The sequence below is a fragment of the Rhea americana genome, unplaced genomic scaffold (genome assembly GCF_003343005.1).
Source record: "Rhea americana isolate MKP2758 unplaced genomic scaffold, rheAme1 scaffold_129, whole genome shotgun sequence".
Classification (NCBI taxonomy): domain Eukaryota; kingdom Metazoa; phylum Chordata; class Aves; order Rheiformes; family Rheidae; genus Rhea; species Rhea americana.
The window spans coordinates 2,590,025-2,613,445 of NW_028185361.1; the positions used below are offsets into that span (position 1 = coordinate 2,590,025).

Sequence of the window (23,421 nt, forward strand, 5' to 3'; positions counted from 1 at the left end):
AATGCTGCTTGGAGGACAACACTCCCAGCAGTATTGAGGCATCTATTGTTTATGCCCAGACCAGAAAGCCTGCCCTGATATGACCACAGCACAGACAACTTGTCAATGAAAGACCCTGCATCCTAGAAAAATGAGCATTGCATATTCAAAAATGYCATTCCTTTTCCTTTTAGCTCATAGAGAGAACAGTCATATATTTCTAATAAACAAGGGAAAACAGACAATCAGCTGCATTGCCTAGATTTATGAGGATTACAATGAGCGAGAGTCTGAAACAAAGGACCACACTGTAACAACTACTGACTCTACAGGAGACGAAAGAGTTGTCTAGAGTCAGGTTTGCAGGCACCAAGTAAGCAGACCTCCAGAGATGTGATGAAGGCCTGCTGGCTGGGGTTGCCCTTTCTATGTGTTGCACACTGCTGATCCTGCTAGACCCCTGGGCACAAATGTCTTGGTGCTTGTGGGAATGTGGGTGTGACAGAGTGAGTGAATTAAATCTATTGGAGAATGAATTAAAATCCACTCAATGAGAGATTCTGTAAGTACATATCACTGTCCCCTTCCTTAAGATCCCATATTGAATTTTATTATACTAAATTCTTTACATAGACTGTAAGTGCCAGAAAACATCATCCAAACAAATGTACACTTTCAAGAGGTTTTTGGAATCTGAATCTGTGCAGAATTAGCCTTAATTACATACTTACAATAAGTTGTAGGTTCCTCTAGCAGGCATGTATTCTTTTGCTTTTCTTAAGCATTGCTTTAATTTATAATATATACACCAGAGTTCAATTCAAGAGAGCCCCTGAGAAACCCTGAGCAGCACCTCCAGCCTTGAGCCTGATTATTAGTGTGCAGAATTCAGTCACTGCCTTTTCATCTTTTATTTCAGGAAGTGAGTATGAAAAAATGTCCAGATGGATGGAGTCATCATGAGGGCAGCTGCTATTTCCTGGTAGTGAATCACAAGGTCACCTGGAATACCGCTGCTCGGGCTTGTAGAGAACTGTAAGAGACTTCTCCAGACAAATGTGTTTGTAGTGCACTGGGTGCTCCTCTGAACTGAATGCTATTATGGCTGAGTTCATTCTTATAAACCTCACTTCAGTTGTGCTACACAGCACCAAAAAAAAAAAAAAAAAGAGAGAGAGAGAGGGAGAGAGAGAGAAACTATAACAGACCATGGGATTCTGACCCAGTGGAAGATATAAATGCTATTAGTCTCATAATGTTTTGGATGCTTATCTTATCTTATTTGTAACATGAATTCCTGAAACTCTCCAGCTGCGGTGAGGTTGCTTTCCCAATGGGAGAAGCATTAGTGTTARTCTGCAGGAGAATAACAGAGTAAAGATTCAGTCTTCCATCTTCTGTGACCAACCACTTTCTTAGTTCTGTTTTCACCTGATACAGCACAGCACAATGTTGCCAGCTCCAGTGTGCCACAGCAGACTGAAGGCTCAGCTCTTCAGAAGATTTAAGTATTTGAAAACACTAACATTCAAAAAAAAGTACATTTCTGTCTTTCATGATTAAATAGAAGCTAAATTAAATAATAACAATTGTCTTAGAGTAGGAAGCAAATAGAAAATTTGGGATCCATGCATGGGATCATGCATGTTCTGTGCCTTGTGTTGACTTCTGGTGAAAGAAGAGTATTGGGTTTTAAAACAAGTTGAATAATAGGCAATCCTTTAATGGACTCTTTCCCTTTCTCCTTGATATGAAAATTGAAACAGGGAAGAGTTGGAGATGAAAGAAACAGAATATACTCAAGAAGTTTTTAAAGATCTTGAGGACAATATAAAGTGCATACAAACATACACAAGCCTTCATTTATTCCAGTCAGCAGGGACAGTTTATTTTGTTCTGGTAACATGCAAAAGGAAATGTTACCTGCTGTTGTGAACTTGCCACAGATTTCACAATTCGCTAACTGTTTTACTTAAAGTTTTAGCTCCTGAGACAGTTAATATTTCATCTGCTTTTATTCTGATACTGCCACAGACAAAGCTGTCAGCTGTGAATATCCTCATATTTTTCTTATGGTCTTCAACATTTAATTGAGCCCGTGGGASTTCTCACTGAATTAGTTGTATGTCCATTTGCCAGGATGTACTTCCCATTTCSAAAAAGAGTGTATTCCTGGGGACACATACTGTTTGTAGTAGATAACTTCCTGCTGAAGGCTATAGCGTGTAATATAAAAGTTAAACTGAATAACAATAGTTGACAGTGTGAAGCACCTATTCAAAGAGTCAAGGCATATCACTGAATCCATACGCAAATGAATCCTGGTGATAATTAATGTCAAATTACTGCAGATTGAGGAAGCTTTTATCATAGTAAACGGAATCTATTTACTCTATCTGGAAYTGGTTTACAAAGGCACAAACAAGGTTATATTCATTTAAAGTGCTAYTAGAAGATAACTTAATACATTTTATTTCTCTTTTTCCTCCTCCCARTTTTGGTATTTCTGTAATTAATGCTTACTGTTGGCAATTAAATGGCTCATATTTTTCAACAAGCAAATGAAATCAACATAGAGGTAGCTCCAGATATTAAATGAAAAAAGAACAGAATTGAGTTTCAGTAAATCAGCCAATTCCACTGAAAAATAAGAACCATTTTCAACTACATAAGCTGCTTTATTTTCAATTTCTGTTCAACATTCTTAGTTCTCTGTTCATAGAATCATACAATGGCAAGGTTGGAAGGGACCTCTGGAGATCATCTAGTCCAACCCTCAGTATAGCCCATACGGGGACTGAACCTGTAACCTTGGCATTAGCARCACCACGCTCTAACCAACTGAGCTAAAAAGCACATGAAAAAAGCATAAGCAATGAAAAAGATTGCTTTAGTATCAGTCTCCAATTAATCAGCCTTCAGTCCTTTCAGAGGAAACTGTTACCTTGAGATGATGGACTTGAGACCAACCAATTTCGTGAAAATAACTCTATCAATTTATTGTGGAAGCAGTAAAGTATTGACATAACCATATGTCAATGGACTTATACAAACCCACCTGGACTTGTATCCAAGTGAAACACTTTGTGTTTCTGCACTGAGTTTTGACACCTGCTTGCACCCATTTGCTGTAGGAAGCACATCAACCTTTTCTTCAGTTTCCTTGTGCAGGGATGGATAGAAGCATACATAAAGAGTTGCTTGTCTTGACACAGGTTGCTGCATACTATGGTGATATTGTGGGTGTGAAAAGGCTCAGCAAATTGTTCTGAAAATCTTGCTCCCTATCTACCCCACCTCCAGTGCATCACAGAGAAAGGCATTCACTTCTATAGTTTTTTTTTCTTTATGCATAAAGAGTCTCTTGGCAACATGAACAGAAGCATCTGAGAGTCATTACGGTATGGTGATCCCATAGCAGTCTGGCTTAGCAGTAATTCTGGTGGTTTATTTTGCAGGTCTTGTTTATCCCATASGGTCATGCCCTCCCCAAAGGATCATTGCAGCAGGGCTCACTGGCATGGGAACTGGCATTCACCACTGCCATTTGAAGGGACTTTGATGTACAGCCAGATTCCAGGGCTGCTTTTATTCTCTGTTGATCAGATGATAGCATGAACTTCTTGAAATTAAACAATTAGAGCCTAAATATAGTCATATTTCAGATCCTGGACTGTCATCTATGGTACAGGCTGTTCTTTTGTTCAGTATCCATATATCCATATCAAGACCACATAGCAGTGGTCTTGATCCTGGGGAGTCAAAACCAGAACGATAATTTGAAATAACAAGTCCTTCATGATGGCTCAGTATTGACCAGAGTAACACTGGATGGATCCCACTGTCTCYTATCCTAGTAATRGGTTAGTTCTGTAAGCAACTGATTTAGTTTTTCTTATTCCTAATGAACCCAGCAAAGAATTTTTTTGCTACAGCTTGTGTTCATGAGTTATCATGAGTCATTTTAAAGGCCCAAGAAATACTGTTTGGCCCTTCAACTGCCACTCTGGAAGTGCAGGTCTCTGGTAAGCTCTGCATGTCTGTCAGCCTCATCTGAACATTTTCAGTACCAGGAGGTAACTTAAGCAGCATTAGACACCTATTCTGATGCACCTGCACTACTTTCTAGGTCATCATATAAGAGCTGAGTATAACCCAAGCACAGATATGCTCAGTAATTCCCCTCTGCACTGTCCATACACAGGATGCAACAGTTATTACAGAAGTGTAACTCAAATATCTTCCTTTGCTGTGGAGACCTTTGTAGCTAGCCAAAAATGCTTTTGCAGAACTTTATCAGAATGGCACAAAACTCCTTGACATTGGAGAATTTCATGTAAAATCAGCAAATTCTTTCTGCTGAATGTGTTACATATAATGCTTCAAGGTAAACAGCTACCTGAAATATCTGCATAATTTGGGCAACTGCTCTGAGATGATAAATGGCCTGGACTTGATAGCACAAATTTTAAAGCACATATAGACATAATTTGCAAATGGACTTATTTGGCACAGGAATCAGCATTTTCTTTTATATATATATATATATAAGGCAGTATGATCCCTTCTCTAGAGTCACTTAAATTAGAAAGTGGTAGATTTATGTAACTCCATAAATAACATTATCTTGTCATTTCCTGTGTCTGGCATTCTGCCTCATAGTACAGGTTAGCAGTATTACTGTAAGTGGTACCTTCCCTCTCATTTCCCTAAAAAATGTCTAAAACTCTGACTAGGTTTAACATTTAGAATGCTTGTTCACTCTTCAGACGTGTACTTCTAAGGCTGTATTTGGAAAGTACTCATACTAAGACAAGATTAGATAAGGTTATAGTTATTGCAGTGCTTTCTTTTCACAATGTTAAAGCCTTTCCCTGCTAYTCAGACCTAAGTAAAAGTCTGAAGCTGTTGTTGCTCAGACAACAATGATATAGCAGTTAGCAATAGATCCTGACAGTTTTTATTAGTTTTTAATTTTCCTAAAACAATTAAAAACATCAAGAATAAGCTAAGCTTAAATAAAACAACTTTGTTCCAGGGCTTTGACTGTTCTTAAGCAGAAGCCAGGTGATTTGCCCTTGTTCCTGCTCAGTTACTAGCAACACCACAGAGACTGCTACCCACATCTCCTTTCAGCCCCAGGTTTGGTCATCGGTCAACCACAGGCATTATGAGGGGAAACAGCATCTCTGCCACTGAATCAGCTACCCTGGGAAAACAGCTAGGATGAATTGACACTGGTTTTCTGGGCCTTTTGTCTGAAAAAAAGAAAGAGACAGAAGCTTTCCAAGAGGCCCCCCTGGAGATTTTGGGTGTGGGAGATGAGCTCAGAGAGGTGGCACTGTATTACCTTTGGGACACAAGGGGATCAACACCACGCACGAAACGTCAAGGAGAAGCACACTCAAAACTTCTACTAAAAGCTGGCACCACGGCTTCATCATTAATGGATGAAACTTTGAAAACTTGTACCATAAGAAATTGCACAATTCCTACCTCCTACCACACTGCTGCTAACTACTTTGTGCTGATCCAGTTTACTGTGGGTAAAGTCTTGATTAAGGTTTCTAAGGCTACCTTACCACATCTCTACTTCTTGAAAGTGTACACAGGAGATGTTGATGAGATTTTCTATGCTTTTGTTCTCTGGTGGTCCCAGACTGATGAGGCCCTTGCTGGGATCCACATTACTGTGTGGTGTTTCGTCTATGGCAGCCACGATTACACAAACCGCAAGGGCTGACACTGTGACAAGGGCCTTGTTGGGCCCACTGAACAATGGAGAGCGGGGGAAAACTTCCTGCTGCTTCAGTTGACTGCAGGGCTAAGAGAAGAAGCTTTTGAAAGAGAACATCCTGTCAGACTACAATGCATGTCCTCCATACAATGCTATCATATGCCTAGATCAAAAAATGATCCAGACTTTGTACAACAGGGATTGTACAGAAAACTGTGGGCTACTTTCTGGAATTCCTCCTGATGGAAAGTTTGCCTGCTTCCCCATTTTGTGCAGTGTTATGATATGGCATTCATGAGATCAGTAATGTTGGAAGAGACACATGCCAGCAAATGGGATGGAGCTCCAGGYGTGGACAACAGACTTTGTGGTGGGCTTCCACCCAAAGATCTATTGAAGGTCTCCATTAGTGGCCATGTCTGTTATGCCACGCTTGTGGTCTAGTTATTGTATTGGGTCTTCAACATGATCTTCTTGGATTCTTGGAGTCTTTATCTCCTTGGATTTAAGCAAAATTGATCTTCTGTCTCTGATATCTGGCAACAGTCATGAAGCTCGCAAACTCCTGGTATTGCCACCAGCTTATTCTGCTGCTAGGAAAGCTTCTGGCTCTCTTAAAACATGTTTAGATGAGCAGCATTATTTCCTTGAGTCCTATCAAGCGTCACTCAGGAAGTCTGGGGAGGCGGAAGGGGTTGCCACCACTGTTTGAAAGAGCAGCAGTCRGAATCATTGAATGATAAAAATGACTGAGGCTCAGTGGGGAGGGCAGGCTGTTGCAGGTAGGATAGGTGAAGAAGGGAGACGATATTAGGGCAGGGAAAAAAGATGTATCTTTCAGTATACTTGGATTTTTTGTATGGACAGATTATTGAAAAATAAAAAGACTCTGCTGGTTTCTGCAGGATAATTCTGGCTTACAGAAAGTGATGTACCAAAAAGACTTAACTGTACTTTTTAAGGACATTCTAAGGATGTAAGAATAATATATGAATGTGCCAATGTTTTAAAACACAGTTAGTGAGTATGAAGTATACTCTTCCTGTACACACTTCATTCAATTGCACAGGTGATTTAATTATTGCACTAGAAAAGTTGAAAAAGCATTCAGAATAAGAAACCATGTAATCTTCTCCATGTAATCCAAGATTTCAAGACTTTATCTTTGTGTAATTATTTTTTCATGCAAGTATTGGTCTTCCTGTGAAATGTTAGCTATACGCTTTATATTAGAGTCGGTGCTTCTTGTTGGTAAGTCCAAGGGAGATGTCTGTCACTCTTAYTCTTAATCCTAACTATTCTGTCCTCTCTTGTTGAGCCTAGATACCTGGGAAGTCTAGCAAGTGTGGCTAATGAACAACACATGAAATGGCTGTGGGACTTCAGTGGCAGGAAGCCCTTTTGGATAGGCAAGTATATCAGCTGACTATCTCCTCAGTCAGCCAGTCTTTCTGTGAGCCTTTCTTTGGAAAATAGGAACTGTTTCAGCAGTTCTAGCCCAGTTTTCAAATGCTGCATTGTCCTCAACTTTCTAGAGCTTTTGTCATTTCAGATCAAGGCATAAATTGAAATTTATCGATCAAATTATCAAAAAGAAGAGTTTCTCATGTGAGAACTTGCTGAATTTTTGCCCTGAAACCTTTCCTATTTTAATCCTTGCTGATGAAATATTTTCCAGTAAAATTTTTATTCTTTTGTTTATGTTACCTTCTTTTGACTATTACTCTATTTACTTTTATCTATATTTATTTTAAATAATTATTTATGTAACTGTTAATTTACTGGTGACATCTTGTGTCAGAACTCTGTGAATAAGTATACGATCAGTTAAAGAATATTTCATCACACCACTTTAGGTTTGGTTGTCTATTTCTTGTTATGCACCTTTCATTTTAAAAGAATAAAAAAAAAAAAGTGTTGGATCTTCTCTGTATTTCCTGATATCCCTTTCTATGAAAAACTGCCTTAACTCATAAATTCCTTCACTCTAACTTTCTTCCTTCTGTATCTTCACATTTTAGGTACTTTTTTTTCAAAGTGTTAAATGCAATCCTCAAATAGCAGTTAATAAATTTCTGAGGTGGATTTACTAGCAATACTAAATCAACTTTAAAAACTACAGTCAGTTTGGAATAGTGCTTAATGATATCATGATTCTGTTAACCTAAGAGAAATAACTCTTCTGAAAAGAATAAAGACCACAAGCCTATGGTATTAATCCTCTGATTGTGGTCTCCTCTAGCTAAGAAGACATACCGTATTTGAAATGTCTACTTAGGTTGTATTGAATCAGAGACACTGTAAAAAGTCATACTCCAAACTGTTAAAATTACTATATTTTCAACTGTATAAACAAGATATATAAGACTCTGCAGGATTTTATTTTTCAGAAGGAATCTGCTTAAAGTCTGACAATGCCTAAGCTTGAATTGAAGCACCTTAAGTATCAAAAGATAAACTTGGGAGGTGACAGACATACAGTAGATGGAAGKGAAAAAAGCATTTTTGATAGTTGGGTAGTGAGGAAAAGGATAGTTTCTGTTATTCAGACGGCACTGATTGCCTCAGGAAATATTCAGTTGTATTTTATTTGTATTCCTCCAGATGTTTTTATCTCTCAGCAGAATCTTGCATGCGTTTTCAACAGAGACATAGAACAACACACTTTTTTTGGCATCAGGCTCCACAGGTGATAAATGTCATTAATTTGGTCTTACTGATTTGACATAGGCTTGAATGACCGAGTGAATGCTGGGCATTGGGAGTGGAATGGCGGAGAACCCATCACCTACATAAACTGGAGAAGAGGCCCCTATCGTGTTCCAAAGAGAGGGAAGAACTGCGTATTGGTGCAGAAGCGAGGGAAATGGCAAGCAACGGACTGCAGGAAGGTCAAACAGAACAGCTATATATGCTCAAGAAAGCTGTAAAGAATGGAGAATCTTTGTGTGAGCATGTGAGCCTTCCTCTTGTTTCAGATTTATTTGCAGACATGTGAGGGTAGGCAGTCAGAAAACTTCCTAAATTATGAGGAAGAATTTTTTTTCATGCTGCCAGAGGTGCAGATGCGTTGGGCTCTAATCAGGAAACAGAGGTCACTTGCAAAGACTGAATCTAGGTTAAGATTTTACACTGTCTTCAAAGATTCTGATCCATCACTTACTCTTAAATATTTTTACACCAAAGAGGAAAGCCAGAAGGCTTTCATCAAATTTCTGTGTAAACATACTTAATTAAAAAAAAACCCCAAAGATACTAATATATCCTTCAATTTCCTTCTCCCTGAAGGAGTGACTGTGAATYGGCTGTTGCTTGAATTTAGTCGCCATAAAACTGCAGTTTTATGCTGTAGTCACAGAGAGAGGAAAATTGCTTGGAGCAGAAATGGAGGCAGTCTGCTGGCTGAAAACAGGTTATCTTGGGTGAGGCAGAAAGAGACTTGATATTCTTTCGTGGATGTCCTAGTATGAAAAGAATTCCAGTGGAAAGACTTAGTGTCAGAGTACCAACAGGGGCAAAGCCTTACATTTCTCTTTTCAATTGCACAAGACCAGCTCCCAAAGCCTCATATCCTAATGGATATGCTCATATACGGCTGTATACTGTTCAATATTCCTGATCAAAGTCATCCACTGTTTCTCAGCAGTGCAGCGTGGTGCTATAATTTTTGCAATGAAATTAAATAATGGGACCTCTAGTGCTATCTGAAAAGATGGTTTATGCAGAACATTAATACAGAAGCTTAATTCCAGAATATTATCATCGGATAATTCCATGATACATTAACATCAATAGGATTTATATGTGTGTATAAGCCAATGTCACAGTGAGACATATTTTGTTGTAAAGCAGCTAAGGGTTTTAAGAAGTATTAATCTAAGTCCTCATTAGGGATTTGATGTTTTTTAATAATATAAAATCCAGATTTAGTTCTGAGAAAGGCTTAAAATCTAGCATTTATCAGGAAAAAAATGGAAAATAATTTCATTTTAGGTATATGCATTTGTCTTGTTATTATTTGGTAACATTATAATAAAGTTATTTTTTACATTTCAGAAAAAAAAATCTTTTTTTTTTTTTTTAACTTTAGGAACCACTGCCAACCTTAAAAAAGAAACAAGTCACAATCTTCCTAAAAAAATATAAAAATAAAGTCCCTCCCCCCCCGCTCTAAACCCTTCTTCCATCCATGGGTGTGTGACAGTTGCTGTGGTAGTAGGTTGAATTTCTCCTACACCATATGAACTCTCAGCCCTCCCATCTGCTGCCCAGCAGTTCATTCTGTCCCTTGCCCCCATCAGTCTCTCTATTCAGCCACCCTCTGGATCAAATGCATTTGTACATCATTTGTTCCTCTGTTCCTTTTGAGGTGCCTCGAAATAATTTCTCAGGCCTGACAAGGAACAATTTCAGCAGAATTCTCTCTCCTCTCTAGGCTGAGGGACATTATTCCAGGTGTTAGCCTCCCACCTTTCCCACAGCATGTGTTAGAGAGTATGAATGTGAGTAGCCAGGCAACCTTTTTATTTTTATTTTTTAAGGGAGAGAACCTTGCCAACAAGCACAAGTGCATTGCAATACTGCAGCAAAAACACTGTAGGGAAAACTTTGTCACCCTTGCTGTTGATATCAACAGATACAAATGTATTTACAGAATTTCTTTTTTGTAATTGTAATCTTTATGCTAACCTTCTAAGCCCAATCATAGACTTTTCCATAAGGATTTATCAAGACCAACAAGAACACCTCTGTAAACATAGCTTTGCTAATTGTGTCAAGAATTCCCCAGACCAAGTAGCCTTTCGAGAACCTGTCCAGACTTGTTCATATTTCTCTCTGATACTTTTTAATGCAAAAAGGATAAGGCTTCAGAAACTACATTTGGGAACCAACTTTGAAAGTGTGTGGATCTTTTACTATTGTGTTCTCAGCTCACAGTGAAAATTGTACTAAAAAAGCTTGGTAAGACGTAAACTTAAAGTTCTATTTCTTCAGGGCTTTCTTTTCATTAAAACTGGTGAGTTAACTGGTGATATCTTGATAAAACTCATCATGATTATTTAAATACATCTCCTTATTATTTTATGAAAAACATAAGGGGAATTTTGGCCATGGTGTTTGTTACCTGACTAGTAACTAATAAATGACTAATGCCTAGGCAGAGATAACACTGTGCTTCAGAGTTTTGTTTGTATGGAAAGAAGGGGGATTTTAGCTTTTTCCTTTTTCCATAATTCATCTGAACTAACTTAAGGTAATCAGACTTCACTACAAAATGGATCATTAGCTGTGAAAATCATATGTCTTACCAGTTTTAGATTTAATACAATAAAATAACACAGCTAAAATCCTTTTATGATAGTAAAAGGTTATTTCTAACCTGAAAAGCTGCTGAAATGTGTTTCAATACGTATGCACTGTCTGAAGCACTTGTTCATAATTTCCTTAGTCTGTCATTTAAAGTTAAGTATTTTTTCAGTGATTTTTACAGCTTTCATTAGACTATTGGAATCCAGAGAATATGACATATTCAAATTAAGGAAAGCAAAAGTAAAAAAAGAAAATCAATTTTTATTGCCATAGAAAGTTGCTATCTCTGAAAGGTTTAGTAAACAGTAGCCCTAAAATCCCAAGATGTTATTGTGACTTTCTCTAGTCATTTATATGGTTTAAATTAGACTCTGTGTAAACTCAAGAGAAAGGCAGTGTTGAGTCATGAGGGGAGTTTTAAGAAGCTGAGAAGAAGAGCAAGGAGCACGTGAATGCTTGTGTTCACACATAGGCATCATGCTTTTTTGGATAAACAGAGGATTTAATACACCAGAGCAATTCATGTGTCTTTTGTGAGCAACAAAATAAATGAAGATACAACAGCTCAGTATAAGGAACCTAACTGCTAGATTATCTTTCTTTAGAAGGCAGGTTAATGTGATCAAGATGTTTGCTGCATGCAGGTATGTCTCTTTTAACCACCTCTCTTCCTGATAAATATTTTTTAAATCTGTTGACCAATTTCAACCCAACTTTAGGAGTAGATGACTCAAAGGCAATTGTTTTGAAAAAAAGAAATTAATAAACAACTAACCAAAGAAGCACCTCCCCCAAAGAAAGATATTTTGACTTGAATTTTTATGCTCCTTTACTGCAGAGAACTTGTAGAGCGGAGACCTGAATTCAACTGTGAGGAAAGATGTAGCTGAAAATTTTTACTTATTGCCCACCAGATTCAACCAAACACAAAGAAACCTAGCTTCAATAGCCTTAGAATGAATTGTTTGCATCTGTGTAGATAAACATGTTATTAACTTCATAGAATCAAATTTTCACCTGAAAAAAATCAGAAGTATTCAAGATCTCTTTATTACACATTGAAACTTACTGAATACACTTATGTTTTCACTCATTCATTCTAGTTCACACTATTCACACAAGAATAGCTTTCAGGGAATTATATATAGAATTCAGTAAATAATGTGGTTCTACCTAATTTACACAAGACTGATGATAACCTAATTTTTGTATTCATAACTCTATATTGTTATGTGTAACTATATAATCCATGTTAGTACAAAACTGATCCATATCATTTTGGTGAATACATGTTTCTTCAGTTTCCTTCCATAATTGTATAAAAACTTTTCTTAAAAAAAATAATAAAAAGCACAATGCTTGACATAGCAGAAATGCATTTATAGTTAAGCACAATATATCTAATGTTTACTCCATGAAGTTTCAGAATTATGTTTCTTCTGTATGAGTGTATTCTTATTCACAGATTATTACAATAGGGTCATTTGTGTTATGGGCTGATCATTTTTAAAAGGAAAATAATGAACTGTTTATTCTGAGAAGTGAATCTAAGGAATTAGAAACTCTTTAATTTACAGGTCGGCAAGTAGATATTCAAGAGAATGAATTCAAGAGAGATTGTCTGTCTATAAAATTGAATTTAAATATAATTCTTAATTTAAGAAAGAACATTAAAAAGTCATTGCCCCTCAGTAAGTTCTTTCATGGAAGATAAGCAGATTTCAGTTCTGCTTTGTTATCCCCCTATAGCAAGCTATGCTGCATATACTATGGAGAGCTCTTACTCTTGTTTCCACCGCTTACTTACTATTTTGTACATCAGTACACAACCAGTATAAGGTTAGAAGATGAGAACACACTAGGGTTTGTTGTTTTATCTAATACTCACATAATGCATTCTTTCAGTCAGAAGTCCAAATGAGTAAGAACCTGGTATCTGAAGTACCACATATAAGCACAATAGGCAAAAAAATTATTCTATGTGCACAAACACAATTTTTAGGTGGTCTAATAAATTTTTATTTAGTAAAAGAGTATGAAATCTTATCTGCATTTTTTCTTGGATTTTACTAGAAACATTTTTTTGCTATTGCTCTTTAATGAATCACCAGTCTTCTCTCAATCTAAGAAGATGCATCTCGTTAAGTTCCCAGTGTCTGCTGGAGACCGAAATTTTTCTCTATGTTCAAACTCCTTCTTCTTTGGCTCACTGTCACATGGCTTTACAGACTGAAGCAATCAAGCCAGTACCCAACACAGCTTCCCCAAGCTCAGTTTGAAACTGGGTTTGCTTTCAACTAGATGGTACATCTGCGCCAGTACTATTCAGGAGATGCTTTGGGTGGGCATCTGTCAAAGACCTACCTGCCTGAGAACTACAGTACAGAGAAAACCATCCCTTGTATCATGTGTACTTATACCCATATAGATCTTTCCATCTACTTACTGTCAAGCCCTGTGAGAACAAGAAGACAACAGATATGCAGGGTAAATTATCCTAGGTCTGCTGGATACAAAAAGGGCATTTTCAAATGTGAGCATCTAAATTGAAGCAACAGTTTGAAACTTTGATCCAGTCCTGTTGCTACAGAAAAAAAAAAAAAAAAAAAAAAAAAAAAAAAAAAAAAAAAAAAAAAAAAAAAACCACTATTTGAAATTGAAAAAAAAGGGGAGAACTGGTAATGTACAGTAACTAAGACTGAAGATATAAAACTAACCAGATTTACTGTGTGTTCTTTCGTATCATACCTTGTAAAAGCCTTTTTGTTTCATTATTTTAACCTCCCTGTGAGAGCAGTATGTGATTTTTTTCCCCCATAATCCAATAAAAAAAGACCACAGATGGCTTTCTTTGAAATGTGTAATAATTGCAGAATAAACTGCATTAGTTCTGAGTTCTTTATACGGAATCTGTAAAAGATGTAACTGGATACAAGTCTGTCTACATAGAATATCATTTCTAAAATGACAGAATATTGAAATGGACTGTAATATATAAAATCCTTTTTAATTATTTAATTATCAGTCATGCTATGATAAGAATATTTAACTCAACAGAAGGCAAGTAATTCAAGCACTGTGTAAGAATTATTTTTAGGCATCAACTGGCAGTGTAACTAATTACTCAGTTTCTGTCCAAGATGACTGAAACTGAGGCTCTGAAACAAACGAATAAAATGACTTTGTATTTGCTTAACACTTGCCAACACCCGACAGTGTTTTACAAAGATGGCAAACATTCATGGTGACTGTTTCCAGTAAAAGTGGAATGCACCAAATAAATTGCTACTATGAAGGCAAATCAAAGCCTGCATGAAAGAGACCACTGAATATAGCTACAAAATTTAAAAACAAAATGCAGTGAAAGCATGTGCTATGCTTATATAAAAGGACAGTAAGGCAGGAAAACAAGTTTTTATAAAGATATAGCATGACACTTTGTAGAAATCTGATATTAGCTGTATGTTGAACATAATGATAACTTGCCCATTCCAATCTCTGTTGACAACTACAAGATTATGCAGTTGATGTCACCACAAAGAGGCTTCCAAATATTATTGTTTCAAAAATAATTCTACAAAGCAGCTTTTTGAGCTGGAGTGCTTTGCTATAAGCAGGTAGGATGCTGGCTGAACTGAGAGGCTGAGGATAGATCCCCTTACCAGTGCACAGTTACCCACAGTCGACTTCAAAACAGATTTAGACAATGTGTTAATATTGACCAAACTGTGCCCATGCATACCAGGTCTTCTTTCTTTCCATTGTCTTGTCTCTTGGAGAGCAGCAACAGCTTACTATCATACGCATGGAAGAAGAGTACTAAACTCACCCGGCATGCTGTTTCTGGCTCCCAGCAGATCTCACTAAAACCAAGCAAGAAAAAAAGCATTCTGATCCCTGCCTTTGGATTGCAGAGGGATCTTGCTCACACTGCTTTGCTTCAGCCTTCTTTCCTACTCTTTTACAAATATTCTGTGCTTTTATACCTGAAGCCCTCTAAGGCAGGCCTTATTATTTGCTCTATGTTGCAGTACAGAACAGTACCAACCATAAAGGGACTCCGATCTCAAACAGCATTTTTTGATGCCACATTTGATGCCAAGATACAGACAAATACAGTGTTAGTAGTTAGTATCTCTATATGTATGCTAATTTCAGCTTTTGTACATTCCTTGATAATGTTTTCCCTGCAGTGGTAACCCAGACTAGTTTAGCTTAGATATCTAAGTGTTGTGTTTAGATACAGCCTCATTATTCCAGCCATAACATTTTCTTACTTTTTTCCCATGGATTGGCAGAGACATCCTTAARTTCATCATATTTTGTAATTAAAATCTGATACATTCTTTGTGAACAGTTGCAAGAACTCTTTGAAAACATACATATTAAAATTATTTTCCTTGTGTTCCTTCTAAAAAAAGAAAAGCTTTCAAAAGAAACTAAGATGCTATCTGAGCACTTACCCAYACCTCAACCATATCAGGTAAGAAGGGAAAAAATACACCCCCATATCTAGATGTATATTTTTTTCTTTCAGGGCAGACCAAGGTAAAAAAAGAAGACCTAAAAGCCTGTTCTCTGTTACATTGAATGCGGTGGGATCTTTTCCAGCTGTCTTTGAAGGGAGGTAAATTGTGCTTTCCAGGCACTTAGTTTTCAATCTTGTAAATACGCATGTCACTGACTTAAAAAAATTTTGCTTATATAGATAAAGTTATACGTAGATATTACAGGATCAAGACCAAAGCTAAGAGTTTGTAAGCATCTAGACTTAGTCACGACTTGGCAAAAGAAGTGAAAAATAGCTTAACTGGCTTAAAAACAAACAAAAAGAACATCTCTGTTTTAGTGCTATAACCCAGAAGGACTCTAAATTGTTTTAATTATCTTTATGTTTTTAAAATTTGAAGGAAAAAGCTGCAAAAATATACATTGCTTCAAATAAAAGATTGACAAATGTGTTATACCCTTACATGTCAGCATGTCTGTCTGAGTATTGTCCCAAACTTCTAACTATTGAAGCAACTAAAATCATGAGAAGAAAAAAAGAGGAAAAGTCCAAACGTAATAGTCTTACTTCTGCTGAATAATTTTAAATTACTAATTGTAACCTGCAGTAGCTAGAAGAAATTTTAGATCCAAAGGTCTACTGCTTCAGTTAAATTTGCTGGCCAATGAAGATAGGATGTGAGTATTCAAATTCTACTTTTAGGCTACTTCATCTTATCTACACTCAACTTAATCCTCTTGACTCATTGCTGCTCCACCCTGATGCTTTTGTAAATATGACACAATGACTTTTGGAGGCACACCTCACAGCTGATCTTGCTGTGGATGCCAAGTTTTCTCTGATTTCTTTCCTGATAGTTGTAGAAGCCCTCCGAGGGCACACCTGAGACTTCAGGAAGGCATTAAACCAGTAGAAGACTTAAATTGCTTTGAGTTTAAATTACAGAGCAATTAAGTTAGTGCCTGACAGCTGTGCTTTCCCCAACACGCTCACGCCACTGAGGTGAAAACACAAACACACTCAAATGTTGGTATCTAAATCCATCCTTATTGGAGCTTCGTATACTTCTGTTTTAGGATGAACCTGGGATAGCTTCAAGATAAGGACAAGCTCTAAGACTCCACTAACTTTGTACTGAAGTTGTAAGCCAGTGCCTCACAGGAGTGTTGATGTGCAATTAGTTTACTTTGGTCATGAGGCAATGAGTTAATTCCCCAGAAGTGAAAAACAAATAATGCCATACATTTGGTACAGATCAGCTAGATTTTTAACTATAAGGAATACAGTGGCTACAAACATAAGTCTACCGATTCTCCTGCAGAATTCCTCCTCTTCTGGCATTTTTTTTTCTCACACACTGCATAACATAACTTCAAAAAGATAATCTTCAATTCAGGGTCTAGTAGTCTTGGAATGTTTCTCTTGAAACATTCAAGTCTAGAACCATGAATTATGTAAGTTCTAAAATATTTTGCTTAAATTCTCATTTCGTTTACCAACTTCCCATGATGTCTGCAGTCACTTTGGTGTCAAAAGAGGAAGTAAGAGTGTTAGTCTTTGAGAATCTGGGATACTGAGTTTCTCCACTTGGGAACTTTTACTCTAGACTAGTGATACTTCTTCACAGCAGCTGCAAACCTCCTGAAGCCAGGGCTGGTGTTCACTGCAAGATTCATCTGCATGTGCGAGCACAAACCTCCTGGTTTGCAACGGTGCTCCCAGAGTGCTTGGGTCACACACAAAATCTGAAAGACCTAACACATGAGCTACTTGTGAAATATGGTCTGATTTCACATCCCCAGAACTAGCTTCATGCTTTATGGAACTTTAATCAGCTTGTTTTTTTTCTGATGAACTAATGAAGTAACACTACCTGTATTTACAGTCTCTGGCTTTGTGGAATGGAAAGTCAAATAAATAATGAAGACCACGCTGAACAAGTGAATACACAACCTGAAATGTTTCCTTAATTCCTACACCTCAGCTAGACAGCTTATCCAAACATTTCATCTTACTGAGTCCCTCTGTCCTCCACCCCATCCTGGGGTAGTAGATCTTAGATAGGAACTTCTAATACACATAACYCAGATTGAAAGCAGAGTTTCATTAGCACAAACTCCCCTATCATAATTGTAATCTATAGTAAAAGAATGCAATTAGCCACGCTAGGGTCTCCCTTCAGCCCATCCCTCCTCTCTACACACAAACATCAGCCATAAGCTGACACCAGTCTTCTGTATAAAGCTAGCAGGCTAGATACATTGCAATGGCAAAGGGTTTACAGGGCTATACTCAACAGGACCATGTCACTACTTTTTCTTCAGCTGTTAATGTTCTCACATCTTGGAGCCACAGAGACAGAGGGAGATCTACAGCAAAAGAAAAGTATAAGGCCATTTCAACATCTTTTCTACTCAGGCAAAAATCTGCTTGCAAGTGAGGGTTTTCGTCAGCTGGTGGGGAAAAATCCAATAAATGTTGAAGAAACTCTAGGAGAAACAAGCTTATTTGTAGCAATTCCACAGACAGCAACTGAGAGTGTAAAGCAAGGACAAAAAAAAACTTCCAGATTCACCCTTCCCTATGCAGAGCTTTATGCAGACCGAGATCTGGGAACCCGGACARCACCCAGAGAGACCTCTCCTGTGGAAAGTGTCTCTCCATCCCACTCTTCTAGCAAGAGAGAAGTTGAACCTCTGTATAGAAAAGATGCCAAGAAATTCTGGGACCACTTCAAGCTGAAGAAAAATTCAGCATCTGAAGAGGTTGTCCTGCCAATCAAGACCAATGAAATGCACCAAGAAACCTGCAGAACCCTGCCTTTTTCCCAGGTAAGAACAGCTGTCCAAGATCAGTAAACATAACCTTTCCCTGTAATCCGTAACTGAAGACATACAGGTTAGTTCATTTGCTAAGACTCAGGACCACTTCTGAGGCTTTAGTTTGATGAGAGAAACTACTGAAGTAATGGAAGGCAACACAGTCAGTGCTCAGGAAGTGTTATTCTCTTTATCCAAGGATGTTATGACCTAACCTGACCTAGAAGGGAGGAGTATGTAATTACCTATGCAGTGAATATACATCTATACACTATTTATACACAAAGTATCCATATATACAGTGAGTCTCAGAACAAGTACTCAAGGAGAAGCTGGTTGTTTCCTTACAGTTAGGTAAGGATTATTTATCTATTGTATTAATTGGAAGAGTGATGGATAGTTTCCTTCTATGCCAAGAATGTTGGAGAACTGGTAAAGTGCCCAAGCACAGAGGAAGCTATTCTGTCATATCTATTGTCATGCCCAGATAAGCAAATAGTACAGATAAAAGTGCCATTTTCCTCATTAGACTGTATCTATTCTTAGTTTCTGTCACCACAGTCAGTCAGGAACGGTGTGTTTTCACACTCCTCACCTAATTTACTTTATCAATAGATATCTGTAAATACAGATGTGGCCAAAAAACTCATGCCATTTTATTTCTTCTGGCCATATCATATAGCTAGTTCTCTCCAGGATGGCTGCAGTTATGTCAGTATAAAAGTACTTGCTTCAGTGTAGTTTTTCTGGCTTTGGAATTGACATAGACTCTTCTGATAGAAGGAACTGTTATTCTTGCAAAGAGGTTACAGAATTCCTATTGCACTCTGCTTACCCCCAAAAAATTGCTAAAGAACATTATTATTCCTCATGAAGACATATCTTCAAGATTTCAGATGTGAGTCTGGCTTGTGGCTTGTGGCTTGCATATGCAAGAATGTTAGGCCAAAACTATGTTTTAAGTACTACTAAATGAGTAATACTGCTTAATCATGTCAGAAATGTAGATTCCAATCAGCAAGGTACAAATGACAAAGTAAAAATCTCTTTGTTGTTCAATACACAGATTAAGAACAGAGCTCTCCTGTTTGCTTATAAAATAATAAAATTCTTTAATTTTTTTGCTTGTTTGATGTAAAAATTAACATTTTAATGGAAATGTTCTGAGAAGTAAAAATATAGCAACTGTATAGTAGTTTTGGGGTGTTTTTTTGATTTCATACTTTCTTGCAAAGTCCATGGAGATCATTCATGTACAAGGAAGATCAAGATTCAGACTTGATCTTCCGGAAGATCAAATTCAAGATTTACCCATATTCACGAGTCAGTGCTAGCATTGTGATCTTCAAACTGCTTTCTATTACAGGGTGTTGGTCATGAGAGCTGTGAGAAGGTGATGGTGCAGAACAATCTTTGTTTTGGAAAGTGTAGTTCCTTCCATGTTCCTGGTCCAGATGATCATCTTTATACCTTTTGTTCACACTGTTTGCCCACCAAGTTCTCCATGAAGCGCTTGGAGCTCAACTGCACCAGTTCTGTCCCAGTGGTCAAAGAAGTCATGATTGTAGAAGAATGTAAATGTGAGATTCAGAAGATTAAAGATCCTGCAATAAGATCACTACAGTCAGACTTGCATGCAAATGTGTAAACCAACCTCCTAAAATGCACCTCTAAACTGCTCGATCATAAGCATTTGCCAGTGAAAAAGCAAAGAACTAATGCTTTCATTACAAAATCATACAATTTCACCAATAGATTAAAGACATAGATTTTTCTACTTAAACTGCTTTTCTGTTTTGATCAAAACTTTACCTGAAATGCATCACATAAAACTTGGACATGGACTGCAATGTGGTTAGTAGTATCTTCAAATCCTGTCAAAAATATGCACACTGTAGCTTTAGAGTGCAGGACAGTTTTTAATGTYCACTGAAAATTGCACCTGATGCCATTCTGATACCAAGTCTCAACTGCTGCTATAGTTGTTTGATCTGCAGGTTACCTTCAATGAGAGAGATGGAGATTAGTATATAGCTGCCTTTCATTATACATAAATCCGCTTTTAAATAAAAACAAATAGGTGTCAAAACTAAGCAAAGCTCTTCTCTCTATCCTTTGCACCAAGGGCTAAGATGTGAACTGTGTATGGCTGTTTGTACGTTGTGGCATATGTCACCCCAAAAAGCAATGACTGAAGTCTCCTCATCCCTGTATTGAAAACACTGTATCTAGCAAATATTTATTCTAACTTTTCCTCTCAGCTTTATAATGCTGATCAACTTTTCCAAGGTGCTAGTTGGTGAAATGAGCTTGCACTCAGGTTCAGAAACCTGCCAACGCATGTGAAACTGTATGGTGTTACRTCTGTTATTATCAAAGAAAGTAATGGTTTTCTAAAAAAAAATAGCACCAGTTAGTAGCCATGTAGTTTCAGATGACAAAGTAAACCTTTCCAGGTAACGTTTTTTTCAACAGAGATCCCTCTTCACTGGGAATATACAATCACACAGTCAGCCCTAATGGCTTTGTTAAGGCACCTGTGGAAATGCTAGGATGAAGTCCCTGCCTTACCATAAGGTTCAACTTCAGCGCCTTACCAAGGCTTTCTGAATTACTGTGTGCTTATCAGTATAAACTTTTAAACAAGCCTAAGGGAGATGAGCATASAAAGCATCAAGGTTCCAATTTTATCCTCTCATAGTGTCAGTAATTTGAAAAAGCTGAGCCTTCTGAAAGTTCAAACAACTGGTGTGAATATGTAAGAGACTTTGTATGTTTTTTTGACACAAGCACATTTTAGATTTTATACTTATAGAGAACCTCTTGGCAGTATTACCTAAGCTCCCAATAGATTTTCTGAGATCATAAAGCAATTRAAAAGAACAATGTTCTTTAGGTTTCATATTTTTGAAACCTTAGCTTTAGGGTTTTGTATTTTAGATTTCATACTTTTGTTGTTTGAAGTGACTGACTCATAAATTGTGACTTTTTCATACAAGGATGGAAGAACTGAAGTTGTATTTTGTGCTGTATTCAGCCTAATTTTTAAAGTTCCTTCTCCATGTTGAGGCAAAGAAAGCTATTCATGTAAGTAGCCTGCAGGGCTAGACTTTTAGTATGAATTGTGTAGCTTAAAAGTAGGTGAAAAGAGATAATGACAGCTGTTGTAATTGCTAATTAGATTAGTGCTGTAGGTTTTTGGATGAATGTTTAATTAACCAGTAATGATTCCTTGCATGTAATTAGTACTGTATTCTGCAAAATCAAGAATGTGTTAATTGGATCAGATTTCTCTATCTTAAAAAATTCGTTATTAGGAACAAGTTGTGTCCAGATGTTAACAGGATTCTGTCCTTTCAGAACAACTATGATGGCCTCTACCAGTATAGGGATAAGTGTCAGAAAGGTGAGAGTTATCTGTGTCACTATGTGGATACCTTCAGTTGTAATGCCATTGTAACYGCAAACCTGCATGACTTTAGTTTAGCTGTGTTCATTCAGACGCTGTACGTTGTCTTAGTGAAAGCTCTTCCTGTGTATTTACAAAGGAAGTGGTGTTAAGATGATCTTTCAGTATTTCAGACCACTCCTCATGCATGCTTATTTTACAGAACRAGACCAGGTTTTACTTGCAGAGTTCTCTGAAAACTCAGTTCAGTCCCAGCAGGGGTTTGCTTATTTGACCAGTTAGACGTCTTTTGAACGGATGTGGGTAGTTTCTGTGCTTTACCTTTGAAAATAACTGGGCAGAAATAGAGTTGCATACGGAAATTGTACAGGCTATTCTTTTAAGTATTTTATGAGCCTGGTTTTAGTGTCCATAATTACATCAAACACTAGATGGTAGCTCGCACTGAATTCCACCCAGATATAAACTTSAGGGAAAACGTACTTAAGTTGCACTTGGTACTTTCAGCTGTACTTGGTACTTTGTCCACCACTCATAAAACACTCACAGCTAGCCTCCCAGCTGCCAGCTAATAAGCTTTAGTCTGTTTTACTGACAGGTGGTGAAACTTCTTGCTATAATTTCTCCTTAATGTTCAGCTTCTCACTGCAACAGCAAAAGAATTAGATTCCATACTTGGGGAGAAACTCCCTGCCAATCTGTACAGCTGCACAATCACATCATATGGGGCAGGAGAGAGGTGCTATGCTGGGCAACACATATGAGGAGTGGAGTTGAAGCTCTGCTAGGTCCTCCATCAGAAGGTCTGTTGTTTGGAGGTCTGCCCATGGTAACAAGAAATATTTATTGTTAGTGGATTATAAATACTTTACATTTGCTGTTTGATCAGACTTAACTCCTTGCTATGATAGGCAGCCACCAACTTACCTACCTTTAAAGCCCAGCCTGACTGCTGTTACCACTCCCTCTGGTGGGAAAGAAAGAATGGGGATGAGAAAATTCTGTAGCTTGACCATTGCAGGAATATTGAGAAAATATTAATTCTTCATCCTGAAAACAAAATCATCCTGTCCACAGTGCCATATGTTCCACGGCACCAGCAAAACACACTTCATCTTGAGCARTATCTCTTGCTGTCTCCTTTTATTTTTTTTTCCTGTGGTAGATGCTTCACATAGTAAGAAACTTCCTAGCCAACAATCCAAGCTAATGACAAAACCAAAAATGAATCTAAACAAAATCTGAGCCATCATTAGGTTTCTCCGAGCACTCTTCTGGAATTTCTGTTTTGCTGGTTTAGGGAATTAGTATAACTAGCCATTTAATCTGATGCTCTGTTGGTGGTTGCTGCTCATAGTCAAGAAGTTCAAACAGAGCATCCATGCACCTTGGCCACCTTTCTTCACAATAGTCAGGGAGACATTAAAATGTTCTGTTTTACTGCCTAGACCTCAAACAGCAACCCTGGCTGGGAGAGAAAGGTTAGAAGAATTACTGTTAGGACATCTTCAGCAGGACCTTATCTGAGAGCAACTTATGCTCTTGAAGTGTCTTGAATCCTAGATGAAAGCTAACTCTCTAAATTACRGCTGGTCTAGCACAGTCTGTTCTACATAACCCATCTAGGCTTGAGTATAAACAGATTTCACCACGTTCA

At 37.5% G+C, this 23,421-nt stretch overlaps 2 protein-coding genes across 4 annotated transcripts in view; both read left to right on the forward strand.

Moving 5' to 3' along the window:
• The window catches only part of FREM1 (FRAS1 related extracellular matrix 1), a 70,110-nt gene extending 59,191 nt beyond the window's left edge, over positions 1-10,919 (forward strand). For all 3 annotated transcript variants that reach the window (XM_085326243.1, XM_085326245.1, XM_085326244.1), the window contains exons 35-37: positions 899-1,014; positions 7,040-7,125; positions 8,447-10,919. In XM_085326243.1, coding sequence (XP_085182369.1) covers positions 899-1,014; positions 7,040-7,125; positions 8,447-8,646 — 402 coding nt within the window. In that variant the 3' untranslated portion in view covers positions 8,647-10,919. The remainder of the gene's footprint in view (positions 1-898; positions 1,015-7,039; positions 7,126-8,446) is intronic.
• A 6,920-nt stretch (positions 10,920-17,839) lies between these two features.
• CER1 (cerberus 1, DAN family BMP antagonist) lies at positions 17,840-20,018 on the forward strand. Its single transcript, XM_085326208.1, has 2 exons — positions 17,840-18,367; positions 19,722-20,018. Exons 1-2 carry the CDS (start codon positions 17,840-17,842, stop codon positions 20,001-20,003), a joined length of 810 nt encoding a protein of 269 aa, XP_085182334.1. The 3' UTR covers positions 20,004-20,018.
• The last annotated feature ends 3,403 nt before the right edge of the window (positions 20,019-23,421 follow it).